The sequence below is a fragment of the Anser cygnoides genome, chromosome 21 (assembly GCF_040182565.1).
Source record: "Anser cygnoides isolate HZ-2024a breed goose chromosome 21, Taihu_goose_T2T_genome, whole genome shotgun sequence".
NCBI classification, from domain to species: domain Eukaryota; kingdom Metazoa; phylum Chordata; class Aves; order Anseriformes; family Anatidae; genus Anser; species Anser cygnoides.
Window position 1 is genome coordinate 3,643,184 of NC_089893.1, and position 18,997 is coordinate 3,662,180.

The window sequence follows — 18,997 nt, forward strand, 5'->3', positions numbered from 1 at the left end:
TGCAATCACTTTGCCTGACCTGTGATCTGACTCCAAAATCCAGCTCACTTCTGAAATTATTGCAGCAGGATCCACAAATGTAAAGGCTCCAGAACTGCAAAGGCTACCAGCCTTCCTTCAGCTCCCAGTCAGGTGAATGGTCTGTTTGTCTCTATGACTCCAGTAGACAAGAATATGAAGATGGCAAAATATCAGCCCACGAGCATTGCAGCAAAGCTAATTGTACGTTGTGTCACCTCCTTTCTCCTCACTGCCAAGATGCCATACAAACAAAACAGTGCCAGGCAGTTAAGATAAAACAAAAAACTTTAGCAATAATACAACCAATCCTGAAGAAGAAGCTCTACCTCTTAATATAAAAGGCACATGTAAAGAGAAAGACAGATCGGGAAAAATATTCAGAGAGAACAATATCCACACAAAAAAAGCACACCATCACTTTTCTTTATCGATATTTCAGCCCAGCAGATGCTAATAATTCCTGGCTATTAAGAGGTACAGGATAGGTAGAAACTTGTGAGGCAGAGACGTGGGCAGCTGTAATCCCTTTACCTAGCCTCCCTGGTTCAGCTGTTTTGCATCCCACTGTGTCCTAGCGATGGCGAAAGCACCTAAGAGAGACAGGCAAGAAGTCATGCCATACCAACTGCCAACGCTACAGAAAAGGGTACGATGGTGCTCCACACTGCCGACTGCTACAGGTTATCCTGAGATGCACACAGGTGTTTTTCTCCAAATTCTGACAATGCCACGGCATACAGTCGCTACATAAACAGCTGGTGGAGATTTTAACACCCTAGTGTTAAGACAGCCAAGAAATCTATTTACCGTCTTTCCCTCCAACTGAAGGATTTTTCAGTCCTTTCATCAACAAGCATCCGTGACAACTTCGCACAGGCTCCTCACCCATTTTCCACCCAGGAGATGTCATTATGGAGCAGCACCTGAAAATGCTGCCCACAGCACCAACTCCTGTGAAGGAAGATGAGTGCTCCTAGCTCTGTGCTCGCACTTCACTAACCGGAACCCATCTGCAGCTCTTCCCACCTGTAAAGTTGGGCTAACTCCCAGTTACCAGCCTGTGATGATGCAACAGAGGTGCAATTTTGCTTGTAACTGAGTTTTTGTATTAGCCACTTATTTTCCAGATAAGTCTACACACGCTGCAATAATATGCTTCAAGAAGTTCTCACTGACAAGTCAGATACTTTAAGACAGAGAAAACAAGGAATTGAGAGACAGCAAGCTTATTAGTATTAGTGTTCACATTAACAAAAAGCTTGAGATAGAGAGTACACTGAATACACTGAGGGGGGAAGGGATAGACAATTGTAACAGGAATTAACAGGAAGAAGGAATTAACTTGAGATGCGACTACTCAAATTCCAAATTCTTGAACGCAAACTGATCCGAGTCTGATGCTTTCACTTGGCACAATTATTCTGTTTCAAGAGATTATTTCAAAGGAAGAATGGACAGTAAGTTCTCAGCCCCAGATAAGAGAAAGACTGGTGGGGCTTAAGTTAGAGCTTCAATTTCCCTCTGTTTAGGCTACATCACCCTTAAGACAGCTTAAAAAAAAAAAAAAAAAAGAATTCAAGATAGTCAAAGCGTCCACAAAGCTGATTCTAAACATACAGATTGGAGTCATCATCCGGTTCTGGTAGCTCATTTTGTTCTCCACCTGACCTCCATTTATTTGCTTGGAAACAGTTTCTGGTCCATTTTGAAGCAAGCATTTCTACAGATCAGGTGAATGTAAGGGTGTACTACTGTGTATAGAATACACAGATGTATATAACGATCATTATTATGTTTAAAATACAGCACTGAATGTGAAACAGAACAAACCAGACTTGCATCAAACATTTACTGTATTATCCTGTACCCTTTCACTGACCCTTGCAAATTAAAGTCAAATAACAGTAATTTGGGAACTGGGAGCATTTTTTTTGAAAAATATAACTTGTGAAAGATTTAACTGCATTGATTTTGAAATGGAACATGATGCAGTTGTCCTTTAAAAGAAGGTCAAAACTTAAGAAGTGCCATGAGCAAACAGATGAGTTGGCTGGAGCAACAGGCTATGCTTAGAAAAAAAATACCATCCCAGACTGCATGCTGTGGCTAATTCTTGAAACTCTAGAAAAGAAACAGGATCCATGCTTGTAGCATACAAGAAAATCATGGAAGTGGTATTTGTCAGGTTTCGCATTGGTCTTCCCTACCTTCCCCCTTCCCCCTTTTTTTTTTTTGAAGTGCCAACCAGGATTACTCACTCCCAACGCAGCTAGTTTGCTCATTCAAAAGCACATCACTACATGCCAAGCAACTTCTAACTATTAGCTGTTTCTTTTATGTATTAATATTTTATTTACTCATAATATTAATGCTGGTTTAGTTGGCGTGGTTGCTGGACTAGAGATTTGTTAATCTGTAATGCTTAAAAACAACAACAACAAAAAACCTAAGAAGTTTGCTAAAGCTCTGGTAATCTTATACCTCTTGCTTCTCGGGCCGGGTCCACGAAGCCTGGAGAGAACAGATATAGAACACAACAACAACAGGGAAAAAAAAGCAATAAAAGTTTATCAAAGGTTGCTTTTAGGTATCATAGCATATGCACCACACTACTTTCTTAGTACATGCAGGCTCCAAGTTGTGTATCTCGTGCGTGGGGTGGCTGTGATTTCCATTTCCCAACCTCAATTTCCATTTGCCTTCGGAATATAATATCCTAAAAACTGATCTTCAAGTGACTAAACAAAGGCTAGTCATATCTAGAGACTCTGCTTCTGTTCTTAAACTTGGGTGACTATTTCCTCTGTCACATCTCACCAGTTCTAGAAACAGGCCCCCAGCACAGAAGGTAAATGAATCTGATGACCTACGTCACTTCATTGCAAAGTTCTCCACCAGTTTGTTAGCCACCCGGACATGCTAATTATTATTAAATGCTCGTAGCATTGAGCTGATCATGCATTTGTACAGGTTTTTACATGCAAACTGTGCCAGGAGTAGGAGCCCTCAAGCTGCAGAGCACTGAAACACTCCGACCCCTGCACAGGAGACCACAGGGCAGAACCGTGTACCTCCAGCTGACCATGCCCAGCTCATTACGGCTGGGGATGTGCACACCCAATCCTTACTGGGCTCGGGACAACCAAACGACAGGCATCAGTGAAACATGCACAAACCTTACTGGTAAACATACATTTCCCGTTCAGAGAGAGACAGCAACAGCGTGGACCATATTCGCTCTGGTTTGGAAAGACCAAAGTTGCCGAGTTCCCTTTTTCCCACTATGAATTTCATATGTTTTCCTTCTGGTGCCTATTTCAATCTCAATTTTATCCTTTTCAATTTAGGAGGCAAAAATCACCTGCTAATATCACAGCTATGATAGCATTTTTGAATGCGGGGCACAAGCATTGCTGGCATGTGGATATAACAGCATACACAAAAGTGACGTTACAGAAATGGAGATGAAAGTTAAAGAAATGAGAATAAAAAGCACAGTATTGTTTCCACAGTGCTTCCAGTGAAAAATACAAGACTTAAGTATTAACAAATGGTACAGACAGTCTCATTTTATAACATCTTAGATAAAAGCAAGCTATTTACTTCTAACTTGAGGCCTGAGGTGGATCCACCTGAAGAAAAAGCTCACCAGCACACGCATGGGCTGGGACTCTGCCCAGCACTCCCATAATCTCATCAGTTCTATAGATCTAGATCTCTTGTGCACAAGTTCCTGAAAACTGAGCAGGCAACCATCATCAGAATTCAGCATAATCCCTTTTTCATGTACGAGTTATGCTCTCTACCTGAGCTAGCCAGGGGACTGCCTCATTCGTATCACCCCTTTCAATCCTCTCCGATGAGTTTCTATAGCATTAGCACAGAGGGATGGAAAATCAGATGATCCTTTATCCAGTGGTGTTCACCACCTGTCAACCTAGAGGAAGAGGGAGGGTAAAAGCCCGTTTCCACACTCATTGAGCCTGCTGCTTCTTTGTACTGGGGCTGGCGGGTGTGGGGGAACGGCAGAACCACCTGCTCCATCCTGGAGAGCTTCAGCTTAGCTCTTCCTCACTGAGACTAACAGATACACAAGCTCACGTCTGTAGGATGCACCTTCCCCAGAGGGAGAACCAAGACCCTCATGCACACCAGCATCTTCCCTTCAACTAGGAAGCAAGGAGTTAAATGGGAGCATCTTCAATTGCAAGGGAGTTTCGGGGATCTGCCAATGTCGTCTACTCTCTGCATCACTGAATATATACCTGCTGCTGGCAAGATGTTAAGAGACCTGCAGAAAAGCATCGCCTGTTCCCCATCCCTTTCCTCACACACTGAACTATGCTGCTGGGCAAGACACCCAAGACTGTCTCAGCAACTGTTCCATGGAAGTTCACGTAAGAGTAGTCAGTCACTGCCTCATCCAAAAATCTGGCAGGAAGCATAACTGTGTCTGCAATGAGATCATAAAACCTGCACACACCAATATACAATAGATTAAAACTACGTAGACACTGAAGCAGAGTTGATGTTCTGCAAGAGAGAGAGAAGAAGCATGTCTCTTCTAAAGGGTATAATGTCCAGTGAAGGCGATGAGGAATACAGCATACTGGCCAAAATCAGCATTACAAGTGGTAACAACAACAACAACATTCTCCTCCCCACATCGGCACAGCAATAAATACTTGAGGAAAGACAAAGCCAAATCATTGCAAATAATTATGGTAATGACTTTCCAGGGCTGTTAGCTCTTGCTGTGTTCTGCAGCAGATAGAGAGGAATTTCAGTCTGAAAGGAAACAAGTTTTTCCTAAATAACATGTTTCTACATTTGCAGCCAAAGTAAACCACTTTTTTTTTTCCCCTCCTCTCAAAGTACCAAGTGCTCTGAAGTACCTAATTCATGGGAGTTAAGGCACCTGTACACCTTGAAAAATAAGGACTGCTGTATGGTTACTGAAGTAAACAAGTAAACACCCTGTAGCAAGACAGATGCATCCAAGTTTCTAACACATGTTCAGAGTTAGGGCTCAGTATTTTAAGAAATTGTTCTGTCTCCCACACCATCCATTTACCTGTGCTGTCCCAGAGACAGTAAGTGGATGGTAAACTGAACGTACACAGCGTAGCATGTCATCAGAGCCATTCTGACCTGAGGATTTTCTGGAAGTCTGTACCATTCACCTGAACTTGCAACACAAGATTGAGGATGAGAAAAAGCAGAGAGAGAGAGAGAGAGAGAGAGAGAAGAAAAGCCTGCCTTGAAAGCGAATGGCATATGATAGCACATCTTTGTCGCAAAGGTTTGAACCAGTACATGATGAACATGATGGTACCTCAAACCTTTGATTTTCTCCTCCTCTACTAAGCAACTACCAGAATATGTAACATCATTCCTTAATATCCATCACTGCGTTAAACAAGACATGTGAGAGTCTCAAAAATGCTTAGCAGTTTTGCCACTGAGATCTCATTAGTTTAATTGGGCTGGACAGACAGGACTCTCTGTAAACAGGCTCTCCGACAGACTTCTGCTTGATTTAGTCTTATTTCGGTTCTTATATTCTTCTCTGTCAAGGCTCTTTTCCCTGGCTGGATTCCAAATTCTAGTGCTAGAAGCGCTGGAGCATTTAACTCTTCTCATCACACTCCTAGACTGAGACAAGACCATGAATAACCTTACCCTATAAAAACAGGCCCGCCAATCATGCTGTAGTCAAAGCCCAAGCACAATGCTTTCAAAGGCAATAGGAATCTCTCCCTAAACTTTGCAGGGATTTACACAAACCTTTGAATCCAGAAGACATGAAGATTTCTCTGCTGGGGGGAAATTAAAGCTACAAATATTTGGCACCCCTGATAAAAAAGTTACACATTACCGACATCGTGAAGAGCTGACACCACGGAGATAATACAAAAAGCTCATTTGGGAGGCTGTAGTGCAGAATGGTAGCTACATGGATGTCTGACAGTGGTTACCTCTAAGACTTTAGATGTCTTTCAGCTGCTACCTTCATGAATCAGAATCCCTCGTATTCACAACGTAGCTCAGCCTTGAAGTATCTTGTCACTAGAAGATTATTAACGAGCAGTAATTCCTTATTCCAACTTTTGTCTAAGTTTTCTTCAGCTCTAAACTATGCCTCCTAGTCAACTTACTACACAACCATTATGCAATATTCAGAGTAATAAAGCCCATCCTATTCTTGTCTGGTAAAGGGGAATTCTGCCCAATAAAAATCCCAGCACCTTTTTCAAAAGAAAAAAACTGCTAATTATTTTTGCCTTTTAAGAACAAAATGATGCGATCCACAAAACAGGTGAACACGAAGGCAGTGAGGTTTTTGTGCTCCTAGTACATGCAGAGTTAGCATACAGAAGGGCGAGAATGAATTAACAGGTTCATTTTGGTCCACTACATCTTGGAGAGAATACCCCACGCCTCTTCACCTGCCATACTCCTGGATGATATCATTATCATGATGACAGCATGGACAACACTGGAATCAGGGTACTCGTTCCCACCTCCCAGCTTGGAAACAGAAGACAGAAACCCCATTCACAAGTCCCCTGCGACTGTATGTCCCTTGGCAAACTCCTCTGAAAAGGAGCCAGGGCCTAGTGCTTTGTAAACAGTTTCAGCTCGGACCCACACAAGCAAGAATTACAAAGCATTTGTCAGTTGTTACAAACGGTGATGGTTCTTTGCACTAAAGGACACCTATGGCTGTGAGAGCTGTGAGAGCTCCACCTTGAGCTGTGGAGCTGGCCCTTTAGTAGACAGTCTGCAGGACCACAAGTGTTCTCTCCATGGAGGCAGGGAATCACCGTGATTTCCACGTGCATCTGCCTGTTGCCTTCATGCAGTGTATATCAGTAAAGGCAGGAAGGTAAGAGCAGCACTGATCCCTGCCAGTGAGCCCATGGTTTGGGGAGTGGTGATACCTTCTCTTCATTGCTGATGTTCCGGGTTGAAGTTCTCCAAGTGATGGAAGGGATTGGGTCCCCCGATGCCTCACAGGTCAGCGTGATCTGATCCTCCAGCTCCATAGCTGTTTTATTCTCCACATATGTGATTTTGGGTTTTGCTGAAAAGAAGGAAAAACAACCTTCATTCGATTGCTGCTCAGAACAAAGCTTGCCTGTAAACAGCGATGTCTGAAACAAGCAACATGGGGGAAAAACGCTTTTAAACTGGCAAAAGTTTACTGCCATACGGAGAAGGGGACAGAGCGATGTGTGAGTGATGCCCAGGATGGGGGTGTCTCCTTGCAGAACTAGAAGACCTTTTCTACCTCAGCTTATAGCTTTTTTAGATTTGGATTCAGCCCTCTGGGCCTGGAAGAAGCCTACGAACCTCACACCACCCCCACGCACAGGACTGTATTTATTTGTTATCAATGAAGCAGCAGAATGGAGTGGGCAAATGTTTCAGACACAAGCTCAGAAATTGTTTTGCCTAGCATGATGGAACAGAGGTGCACAGCACTATTTGGGAAAGAAGTAGTGTTGGATAAGCCCCATCAGGCAGTATCTGGGATAAGGAGGCTACTTCCAGCTTCCACTAGTGAGCTACCAACAGCCAATGGGCTTGGAAAGGGAGGATGAGACCATGCTTACCAAAGACTTTGAGATGAATGGTGGCATCCTGCTCGCCAGCCTTGTTCTCAGCGATGCAGATGTACTCTGCTTCGTCACTCTTATCCACCTTCTTGATGATAAGCTCGGACCCATCATAGTTAAAACTGTATTTCTCTTCATCATCCTCCGGCTCTATTGGCTCGCCGTCCCTGCAGAGCACAAAGCGCACTGGCTGTGTTGGGGAGAAGCAGTCAAAGGCTACTTGTTTGAGGTTTTATGTTAATGAGAACTGTATTATTACCCTGAAACACACATCATAGTCTATATGTAAGAGCTATATACACCACTGTGTTTATAAACACCACCTTAGTGAAAACCTTCACAGTCACACAGAATCAGCATACTGTGTGCAGTATCTTACTTTGTCCACGTCATGGTTGGCTCAGGAAAGCCATCAGCATCACACGCTAAGGTGACAGACTGGCTGAGGTTGGCAGTGGCGTTCATAGTGCTCTGCCTGGCACGCACAGAAGGAGGTACTGGAAGAGAAGGAAACCACGCTGAAGTTAGCAAGGGGAGACAAAAGATGTAAGCAAGAATAAGCCCTGGAAGGCTCACTGTAAATTTCTACAATACAGACAGATGCCACTAGTGATTTAAACCCTTGAACTGTCACTTGCACGTTTCGGCCAGCAGGTTTGATGCATGAGCTCTCCAATCAGCTTAGGGAAGGAAAAGCAGGGGATGGAGAGATGCACGGAAACTTGGTACCGTGGACAAAACCACTCGTGAGTCTCAACTGGATCAATACCTCACTAAGTCATTAAGCTTAAGCTTTTTCTTGGTATGATGATTTCCTGTAAACAGCTGGTAAACACTCATGGACGTTTTTACTTGACACAGCAGAGAAAGCTTAGTAAGCTGTCGGTAACTCCTGAGTGTGAATCTAAGGCAACGTTTCCATCAGCAGCTTGGAGTGCAGGTACTATAGGCCTCTACCATTTACTAGTCTTAACTCTGTGCTACTCACCATTTACGATGACCTGAATATCTTTGAAGTTGATCTCCCCACGAGCCAAGATCCGGCCCTCACAGCGGTACATCCCTTCATCTGTTTTCTTGATTCCCCGGATCTGCAGGTAGTTGTTGGACAGGACTATAAATCGAACTAGAAGAGAAAAAAGGAAAGTTCATCCAAGGATCCTCAGGAAAGCTCAGTGCAGTTAACAGGTTCTTCACCTCTCCTTGCCCTTTCTGAGTTGGAGATGAGGCTTAATGTAATGAAACTTCCCTTCACATCACATTAAAATGGAGATACTGCAGTAATCAGATCTGACATTGTCAAGAAAGAAAACCAGACAGGGATAGCAGACAAATTGCTCTGGTACTGTAGTATACACGCAGCTATGAAAAGATAAATACACACACACACAAACACATTTACATTTCAGTACTATCAGAGAAGAAGCAATTTCAAACTTGACCCTCTTGCCCAAGGGTGGCCGAATTCAAGTCTTACTACAGTTCCCTTGTGCCTGCAACAAGATGTCGGAAACAGCCGAGGCACTAATGCTCGGCTGGAGGCGGGGCTCTGGAATCCTCACTGCCAGTGAGATGCCACTCTGGGCAAGACAGTCTGTAGCATCTTGAACTAAAAGGAAAAGCTCTCGCCAGGAGCTTTTAGCCATTTTTCCTTAGGACTACCGTAAAGTGTCACAACACGCAGCTCTTCTGTCTGATGACATTTTCTGTTCATCTGAAAAATGCTTCCAGAATTCCCTAGCCTAAGCCATTGTAAAAGCCTGATGACCGTCTGTCTCTGTGGGAACATCATAGTCCTGCCTCTGCCAAATCACAGCACCTTGAAAAACCATATTCACATCCTAAAACCTAGTGTTACATGCAAATGACTTTTTTCTCCCTTGTGAGCGCTACCACTTTGTTTTCCTGAAATGATCTTGAGCCCTGATGGGAGGTGGACATTTGACCCCTAAACAGACAAGCACCGACACATCTTGCACCTTACCATCTTTTTTTAGGATAACATCCCTGCCTTTGTGTTTCCAAATGATGGTAGGAGGCAGCGAGCTGACCACATCACACACAATCACAGCATCATCTCCTTCCTTGAATTCCTGAGGAGTGGGAGCGTTCTTGAACATCAGCTTTTCTGAAAGCAATGGAAGGAGAAAGTCACTGCAGCTTTTTCAACACACCTCAAGCTGTGCTCCCAGCTCAAGCTTGGGGAAAAAAAAAAAAAAAAAAAAGAAATCCAAAAGGGCATATTTTCCAGAAATCTGCTTGCCCCAGAGGGCAGGATACACAGAATAACCTGACCCAATACACTGCACTGCGACCCAGGAACCCCATTTTCCAGCCCTGCCTCCCATGCTTATCAGCGGGCCAAATCAACACTCTGCTTAGCTCACAGATTTGCCCACAAGGTGAAAAGAAAATGTCAACTTGGAAGCTACTGCCCAGCTCCCCAGCAAGAAGCGGAGGAGCTGCTATCACGGCTCTGTTGGACAACATGCCAATAGCTAATTATAAGCCTTCTGAACGTGTGAAGCACTTTACTAACATTAGTCTTATCTCCTAGCATGTTTGTCATCCACAGAAGCTGCTCTGTCTGCTTGTTCCTCCTGGACATTTATGATGCACCAGAATCTTTTCCTTCTGCTCTCTTGTCTTTCGGAGTAATTTAAGCAGCAGACAAGCTGTTAAACACTTGACAAGCAAAGGTCTCAATATCTGTTTTCCCCTCAAAACCAAGGAGAAGAATCTTCTTAACACCCTCCTTCCTCCCCTTTAGCAATAGCCTTTTCTAGGAAGGTAAGGTGTCTCCCCCTCCCCAATCATGCCTCATACATGTGCAAAGCAGACCAGAAAATAGCCTCAGAATTGCTCTCTTACGGAAAATTTTGACATTGACGGTGGCCTCGGAGTCTCCCTCCTCCACGCTGCTGACAACACATTTATAGATGCCAGCATCATCGATGTTGGCATTGTAGATGGTGAGGGTGGAGGAGAAGTCATCGTTTCGCACCACTGAGATGCGCTGTTGGTTGGGCGTCAGCTTCTCACCATTAGGAGAAAACCAGGAAATGTCTTTGTATTTGGCTTCCCCTGCCACTAGGGACAATAAAAAGAAAAAGCAAATTCAAATGAGTTCCCAACAAATATGCACAGAGGGCATTAAATACAACCAGGAGCACTATGTGGAAGACTGAACCAAGGGAAGGGCTTATCGTACCTGAGAAGCAAACAAAGAAAATTATCTTTCACCACTGTGAATGGTCAGCTGCTGTCCTGCAAAAATGATATTAGTTGTTTGCTTGTTTTTCATATAATCTAAACGGGAACAATTTTGTTTCAGGTCACAATGGCCTTCCATGCATCCTGGGATCCCCTGTCCCAGCCTCTCCACCACATATGCAGTTTGAGGGGAAAAAAAATATATAACTTCCTGCTTCAGCTCCACCATGTTTTGAATAACTGCCTGTATTTGCAGGCTGGGCTACTTTGTGTATCCAAATGGTGACACTGCTGTAGCAGCAGCTCTGGCATTGATCAGCTTAAACCTCCTGCCGCATTGAATGTAAATTAGTATTGGTACTAACTGGTTCCAAGCTGTGCCTCTCCTGCAGCTCCCATCTCTGCATTCCTGTGCTGCTTCGTTCTTTGGGACAAGCTCCTCCTACTGGGGAGGCTTTAACTGATCCCCAAGTTTTCTGAATGCAAGTGTCACCAAAACAGCACTTGCAGAACACTTCCGTTTTCAAAACAGCAGCATTAACAAATTGTTCTGCAGTTGAGCATCCCTGGATCAGTCAACGGCATTACTTGTCCCAGCTGGTATGCTCCAGAGGAAGTGCGGGCTTCTGACAGCATTTTGCACCCAGAGCTCACGACATCATCTATCTGATCTGTGCCAAGCTCCGTGATGCGATTATTGGTGTGCCAGCATACCAATTCCTCCCACTAGAAGCCAGGCTAGCTGCTTTGAAGAGGACATGTAGATAGTAATTCAGATAACACCATAAAATTGTAGATCCCGCTCTGGGAGACATGGAATGTGCCAGCACTGCACCTCCTGGTGCAGGAGAACAGCCTGGGGCAGTCAGGAAGCTAAACAAACACTAAGTTTTGTCACAAAGAAAAACAAAACTACAGATTTCCAGCAGCATTAAAATCCTTAGCTGCAGAGATGACGACTCTGAAGTGACCCAGCACTCCTATTAGTGCTCTTAGCAACTCATTAGAATAAAAATTTGGGAAGAAAAAGTACCCAGCAAAACCAAGCTTAATTCTAAATTCAAAAGATCAAAGAGCTGCGGAAAGATGCAAGGTGCCATCGTTGTGGCTATTGCTCAAGCTTAGAGACAACATTTCAGTTGCTGTTTCTTTTGTTTTTCCATTTTTAAAGCTGTTTGCTGGAGCTGCTTTCTGCTGCCAGCTCTCAAGGGAGAGTGCATTTAGTGTTCCTGGTAAACAGCATGTGTTGCCTCTGCTCCTCAGCATCAAAAAAATATAAGGGCATATAAGAAAGAAAGAGCAAACAATCTTGCAGCTAGACCCAACAAGAGAGCTTTTACCAGACTTAATACCTTGATCAACCTTCCAGCAAACCCAGATGTAGACACCTGACGCCATAAGCCATCGCTCACCTTGACATAAGAAGAATTTGGATTCTCCAACGCTGATCTCCCCCTGGCTTGGAACGATATCCACTTGTAGAGATGCTGGAAAAGAAAGGAGCATGCAGGATGGGGTTAGACAGTAAGAGTTGTCTACAGTCAAAAAGCTTGGCGAGGCTTCCGACCCCTGTGCCGGCTCTACACATCCAATGCAGGAGCATAGGGTGGAAGGTGCTTGGCTTCATAATCATTGCTCTTTGTCGGTATTTATCTGAGCGTACAGTGCCGGGGTCCCTGAGGATCCAAGAGAACTTGCTAACATTCCGTCACTTCCAGTCCATCATAAAACTACACAGAATGACACAGGGCGATTGACCTTCGAATCGGCACCACACTGCAAAACACAGGAGTGGGGATGGGGTGCACACCAGAACATCGAGTGGCTTTTAGGGACACCTCTGAATGTTAACTGGAGCTGGCTCCAAGACCTATTCTGGCAGCACTGTACACAGGTTATCTTTGCTTTGGAGATGACTTCTTGCTGTGTAAGATACTCGTGCAAGTCCCAGTCACCAACCATCACAGGTGGGAGTCCCTGGCTCCTTGGCAGTATCTTCCAGTCTAAGCCCACGCAGCCAGTGAATCCAAGGTGCCCACAGCAGCCAGAGCATAGCTGGATATAGAAGGCAATCTCCTCCAGGACGCATTGATGAGGACTGCCGACAGTTTGTGATTTCTGCCTTCACAGTAGTGGCTGAGACTTGCTTCCAAGTTCATCCAGGCACTTTTCACCTAACTCCCTAGCACTGAAAAGCACTAGCGGTATACTTTGGTGTATTCTGCTGTCTTCTCACAGAATATCATCAATCCTTTGGCTTTTACGTTAGAAGTGAGTTTCTGTTTGTTTGTTTTAAACAAGAGACGGAAGGGGTTTTGGCAGCAGAGACACAGGAGGCGTTCTGTTGACCCCTGTGGGTGAAGTATCCATTACATGCCTGTCTGGAACCGAGGGAGCCTGGAGTCAGTGAAAGATGATGTACCTCCTGAGATCCCTGCAGCTCAATGCAGACCAATCTCCAAAGAATCATTTAAAATAATCTAAGTTAGATAATGATCCAGACAAAATATCTGAGGATACTGTTGCTGAAAGAAATCAAAATTAATCCTAGACCTTTTAGATCTCCCTTTGGACATCTTTATTTAATTCACATGTCTTGTCTGAGGGTACTCTCTCTCTTTCCTGTTTTCAATGAAGTACACATTGCCCTTTTAGCTCTTGCATTCAGCCTGTTTTATTTCTGGGTAATCTAATTCCTCTCAACTACACTACTCCAATATAATTCACTCCCAGACAGAACTGCAAATACAAAGAACCAAATATAATAAAAGGCTAAAGGTTTATTAGATTCAGTGCAACAAGAACTAAATAGCCTCCTTCTGTAGGCTTATTTTTTTGTTCTTGTTGTTCTATAAATCCTTTTGACATCTGAATATTACATCTGGAATCACATTCTCAGGTGCTCTTCCTGGGAAGATCTCTGCCATGTGGAATAACTGCAAAGGTACCGCAATGACCTTAGCATCAAATCCAGACAGCTGAATTCCTCCAGAGCAGATTTCTGCTTTGCGGCGCTAAAAAGACCATCTAGAAAGACTTTGCTGCACTACTACAGATTTGGACTTAACCTTCTGCACTACTATGGCGCTACTACTAGATTTGAGCACAGGCATCGTTACAAACTCAACAAATGCCTTGGGACAGCAGCTGCAGCAATGTGCAGCGATGCAGACACCCAGAATGACATTACAAAAGTTTCCAGTACGAACACCGTAGCAGCCAGAGGAATCAGCAGAAGACAGACACATTTTAATAAATACAAACCTCTATTGGGACCTCTTCCCAGTGTTTTCAGATTGTGTACCAGTAGCAACATTCCTTATAGGACTCTGGAAATAGTTTGGCCCACAAACTGCGGGGCTTACGCAGCAAGTGTATAGCCTTATGCAGAACGAAGGACCTCTGTCTGCTACCGTTAAAAAAAGGACATAAGTAATAAAATTTTCTGATAAGGTGTCTGAACTCAGGGCTCTACAGCACACTAGGAAAAGGGATGGGTTTAGAAGGCGGCTCTGCGACAGATGACATTCTGCAGGCTCGTATCCCAGTGGGACTTAGCTCACGTGTCTGTGGTTCTGGGTCACACTGCTGGGACAACCTGGGTGCTTCTGTTCTAAGATGCTTTCCCTGCTTTCATCTCTCCTCTAGCACACATTGACTTCCTTCAAAGGACAAGCTGTGTAAAAAAAAAAACACGCAGAAAAGGCCCCCCCTCAGATGCTTATTCTAAGAAAGTGCTGACACACTTGAATCCATGCCCTTTACACTTGATTTACCTTACCCCAGAAAAACTGAGTAACACCAGTGTCATTCAACAAACTGCTGCTGTCAGAAGCACTGATTTATCTTCTCAAATTGTCAGTGTCTTCTTGAATGTTGCTATTAAACAGTGACAACGTGACTCCGAAGTCAGTGGCAGACAGTGCTGTAGTAGCACGCTGGCTGGAGAAATGGTGCAGGAGAGCTGTAGCAGCACTCGGCCAGCCTAGGTCTGTGCTACCTGCTCTTGTTCTGGCACACTTGAGTGTTACAAACAACCCTCTTAGCATCCAGAGCCTGCAATTACCTACCTACCTTTCTCTTCACAGCCACCACCAGCTGCTCTAAACTGCTGCAAAACGTGACCAAAGGAAGCCCATCAGCTTCCTGCCCTTCCCCGTTCCATTAGCAAGTCAGACAGTGGCTCGATGGTAGCCTCGATCAGTGGCTACCATCACGTACCTCATTGCCCGTGTCTGTTTTTGTGCCAGACATCCAGACTGTCCCTATGTTTCAGTGCCATCCTGCAGCACGGTAAGGGAACTAAACTTGTGTGTTCTCGTCTTTTCTCTTGTCTGCAGATACCAAACCAGACACCACGGACTGAGTTCCCTGGAACTTCAGAAGACGTAACTAATGAATGCCAACATTACTCACAACATTTTAGTTTCTCATACAGCTCTTTGCCCACTGTCTGCTGCTCTTTTGCATGGCCTTTAAGGAAGCCACCAATGCATTGGTGTTATCAACAAAGCTCCTACTCAGATTTGCCAAATACCTACCCAGCTTCTGCTGCAGAATCATTTATGTAAGCAACTAACAGCAACACATGCTAAAGAAATCTGATAGATGGGCATTGCTGGCACCTAGGAATCCAAGTCTCTTTACCTTCTGACTAGCGTGCAGTCCCAGCTTTGGAGGAGTTGAGATGTTCAAGTGCTTTTCCACCTGTTGCACTGGAATAAGCGATTTAACTTCTTGCAGAACTGGAGCTTTAAACTCTCAGAGAACGCAACTCAAAAGAGATGTTGTGGCTACTGTGTTTTGCAAAGCTAGCTACGCTGTGCAGTAAAACACAGCAATTTTTGTGTTCCTGCATTGACTAAACAAAATACACCATAGACACTTCTGAAAAGACTTTCATCCGCTATCAATGTATTTTGGTTTCCCGACTGTCAGCACGCGGCTTTCTTGTAAGATGATGTCAGCACTGAACAGAAGCAGGTTCCGCCTGCACACACCCAGCGCCCTGTCAGCGCAAGGACATTCTGAGAAGCTCCCCCCAAGACTCAAATGAAGTGCCAGCTTGCAGCTTTGGTGATGGGAACAGCAAGGACGAGGCAGAGACAAGCACCATAAATCCATCTGTGCTGCCAAGGAACAGCTATGACACCGGGGCACCTCGCAAGGGAAGAGCTTTCTGCTGCGGTGGGCTCTGGAGCTGGCCTTGACACTTTGTCCTGCACCCCTGCCTTGGAGCCCCGGCTGAAGCCAGCGATGCGGGGTGATGTAAAGCTTACCTTTTCAGCAGGATTGTGACTACCTAGTGAAATCAGTGACAGCCAGGATGGGGTTTGTTACATCCCAGCCAAACTAATCAGACCTCTTGATTTCATTTCAAATACAGTAAGATATTTTGGATTTTTATCAATTTTTTGGAATGGAGAAGTGTACATCTGGCCTCTTTGCTTGCACTGGGCGGAGCATGCTTTTTTGTCAAAGCAGTTCCGCAAAATCAACTTTGTTAAAGTGATTAAGGAAGGGGACGGCTGCGTGTCCAGAAGCTTTCAGTCAAGGAAACTGAAAAACAGATCTGGAAATTAGGTATCATCTGAGAAGCAGAGTTCCCCTGAATTATTCATGTCAAGCTCATCCCTATTCTTTATTTTACACCAGGGAGAATTCAAACCCAATTGTTCTACTGATAAAGACAGGCTGGAACAATTTGCTGACATCATAACCTGGATAAACGGGTTCATCATAACAATGAACCATGTCTTAAATTACACAAACAACTGTTCCCTACCTGCTACTTTATTGCTTAGTCTATGATCAGGCTCACGAATCCAGCACTGACATGGATTGTAATCACTAATTATTATTTTTACTTTGCAATTAAGAGAAACAGAGACTATTTTTTCCCACTCTTCATTTAATAGACACTGTAAGCCCATTTGTATTCTGCTTCCAACTTCAAGCAATAAAGGCCTTTTTAGCAACACATAAAAACTGCATTAAAAGGCCTCTTCATAATCACACAATAACACTTTTTATAGGTCTGCCCTCCCCCGTACCTTTTATCTGGTTACAAAGTTCCCTAGCCCCCCAGAAATGCTGAATAACTCCCTTTTGATTCGAAAAACTCCGTTAATGCAGCTTCGTGTTCATCTGTAGTTAAATATAATTAGCTTTGCATTTCAACAAAAGAAATGAGCTCAAATTAAGACATGATTTTGGTAAGAAGCAGGGAGGACGTCCTCCCGCTGGGCTAGGACTAAGGCTAGCACAGCAGGCTGTACCTGCTAAGCAAATAACGTGCCACGTGGAGCAGAGGTGAGCCTGCTAATTGCTGGGTAGCGGTTCGGCGTCTCTCTCAATTCACAAGGACTCGAGAGAAGCAGAGTACAGGAGCGCAGTGAGCGGCAGAAGCACACCCTGATGCGCACACACGCTGCTCTCGGAGACCCCATGAGTGTCTCAGGGCCCTGAGTAACTACTGGGAAGGACGCAAGGCCCTCCGCTTCCAGAGACAGGAGGCACCGGCGCTAACCTGGGACGTGGCTAAGCCAGCACGAGCAGGCCCTTTCCCCCTTCTCTGACTGTTTGCCTGTCCTCTAGGCAAGGCTCACGGTTGAAGACCGAAGATGTTGCCACGCTGCTTCACCCACCTGTTGCCTTTGCTATGCAAGAATTTATCAATCTGTTTGGAAAAAACAAACTGGATGTTCATTCTTCCGTGGGTACTGTAGACAACTAATCTTTGGAACAAATGCTGGCAGATTCTACATGGATTTTCTGTCTTTCCTCTAATTACCCTACATCAACAGCTGCCACATAAATCACCTTCAGGGTGGTGGAAAAAATGAGGGAAGGAATCAGCTTCCCTCTCCGTATCAACTCTAACATTCTCTCAGCATAATAATATTACGAAGTGAAACTTTTACTGACCCATGCTTCTTTTTAACCTCATCTGAAACGTCTCTTATTAACACTCCAAGTCTCAGTGACGGTCCTGAGACACACTTCCACTCGTCCAAAAGCTCACCCTAAATAAGGTCAGATTTTCAGTCTCTTGACCACTGAGAAAAATACCATGCAAGCTGAGAAAAATGAAAAAGAAATGAAAAAGAAAACTTGGACTTGAACAATAAAACTCTACTTGTGCCTACAGCCAGCTCAGCTCATATTTTCGAGCTCCTGCCAACAGATTTATGACCTATGCATGTGTGTCGCTTCCTCAAGCTCTTCTGTGCTGTTCCTGTCACTGAGTATTACTGAAGCAACTCTCTGCAAGCGCAGGCTCTCTACAGACAGCAGTTAGCATGCTATGAATTCACAGTATGAACAAGCTTCCCCTAATACCAAAACGGCAAACAAGTATCAGTGAACAAAGTACTAACTAGCCTTCGGAGAATTCTTGTGAGATTAGTACCTCACTACCCGGTCTGTCTGTGAAAGCCCGCCGTCTTACAAGAAGAAAAACAAGGCAGAGTTGTTCCCCTAAACGTGCAGGTAACATACTCAGGTACAAATTCAGATTATTCAAACCCCTGGGCTACCACACTGCAGCTACTCTTCTGTTAGACACGTTTACAGGAGCCCCGGTATCCCAGCAGCTCCTCGTCTACATCCTCCCGCCTGGCTTCAGCGCAGCCCCCTGCAGCCACCAAAAGCAGCAATTCCTCTTCCTGTCACAGACGTGCCCGGGACAACTGTCGCAGCAAGGCAGGCGCTCTTTCACTGGACGTGCATCATTCACTGTCACTGCAGCGTTAAGAGGAACCACCGCTCAAAACAATGCCTGCTTTAAATAAAACGGAGAGAGATTTGAGATGGGTTAGAAGTGTATACAGCTGGAGATCCACGCCTGAAACAATAAGCCCCCTTGGAACTGGCGTATCGCGGAGCAGCCGAAAGCTGCAGCAGTTGTTCCGAGGCTCATCAGGCTCCCTTTTCCTTCCCAGCCGTTAGTCCAAACAAAACCAACCCAGACAAGGAGCCATTTGTTGGTTACAGCTCCTGAGAGGCAATAAGGAAAGGAATTGCAAAGAATAATCTTCCAGGTAGGAATTTGTCATATCCCACAACTATGCCTACGGGATCAGCTTACTTGTTTGGAATCAGAGAGGGCAATGCCCCCGAACCTTCCTTAAACTGGACGC

General features: G+C 44.6%; 1 protein-coding gene across 9 annotated transcripts in view; it reads right to left on the minus strand.

Annotated features, from left to right (window-relative positions):
- NCAM1 (neural cell adhesion molecule 1) overlaps nucleotides 1–18,997 on the minus strand; it is a 114,278-nt gene that overhangs the window by 44,150 nt on the left and 51,131 nt on the right. For 6 of the 9 annotated variants that reach the window (XM_066981306.1, XM_066981311.1, XM_066981308.1 and 3 more), the window contains exons 2-9: nucleotides 12,269–12,343; nucleotides 10,515–10,733; nucleotides 9,628–9,771; nucleotides 8,632–8,769; nucleotides 8,023–8,140; nucleotides 7,641–7,810; nucleotides 6,966–7,108; nucleotides 2,503–2,532 (exon numbers count right to left, since the gene is read on the minus strand). In XM_066981306.1, coding sequence (XP_066837407.1) covers nucleotides 2,503–2,532; nucleotides 6,966–7,108; nucleotides 7,641–7,810; nucleotides 8,023–8,140; nucleotides 8,632–8,769; nucleotides 9,628–9,771; nucleotides 10,515–10,733; nucleotides 12,269–12,343 — 1,037 coding nt within the window. The remainder of the gene's footprint in view (nucleotides 1–2,502; nucleotides 2,533–6,965; nucleotides 7,109–7,640; nucleotides 7,811–8,022; nucleotides 8,141–8,631; nucleotides 8,770–9,627; nucleotides 9,772–10,514; nucleotides 10,734–12,268; nucleotides 12,344–18,997) is intronic. The other 3 variants (XM_066981307.1, XM_066981313.1, XM_066981310.1) reach the window with 1 other exon arrangement.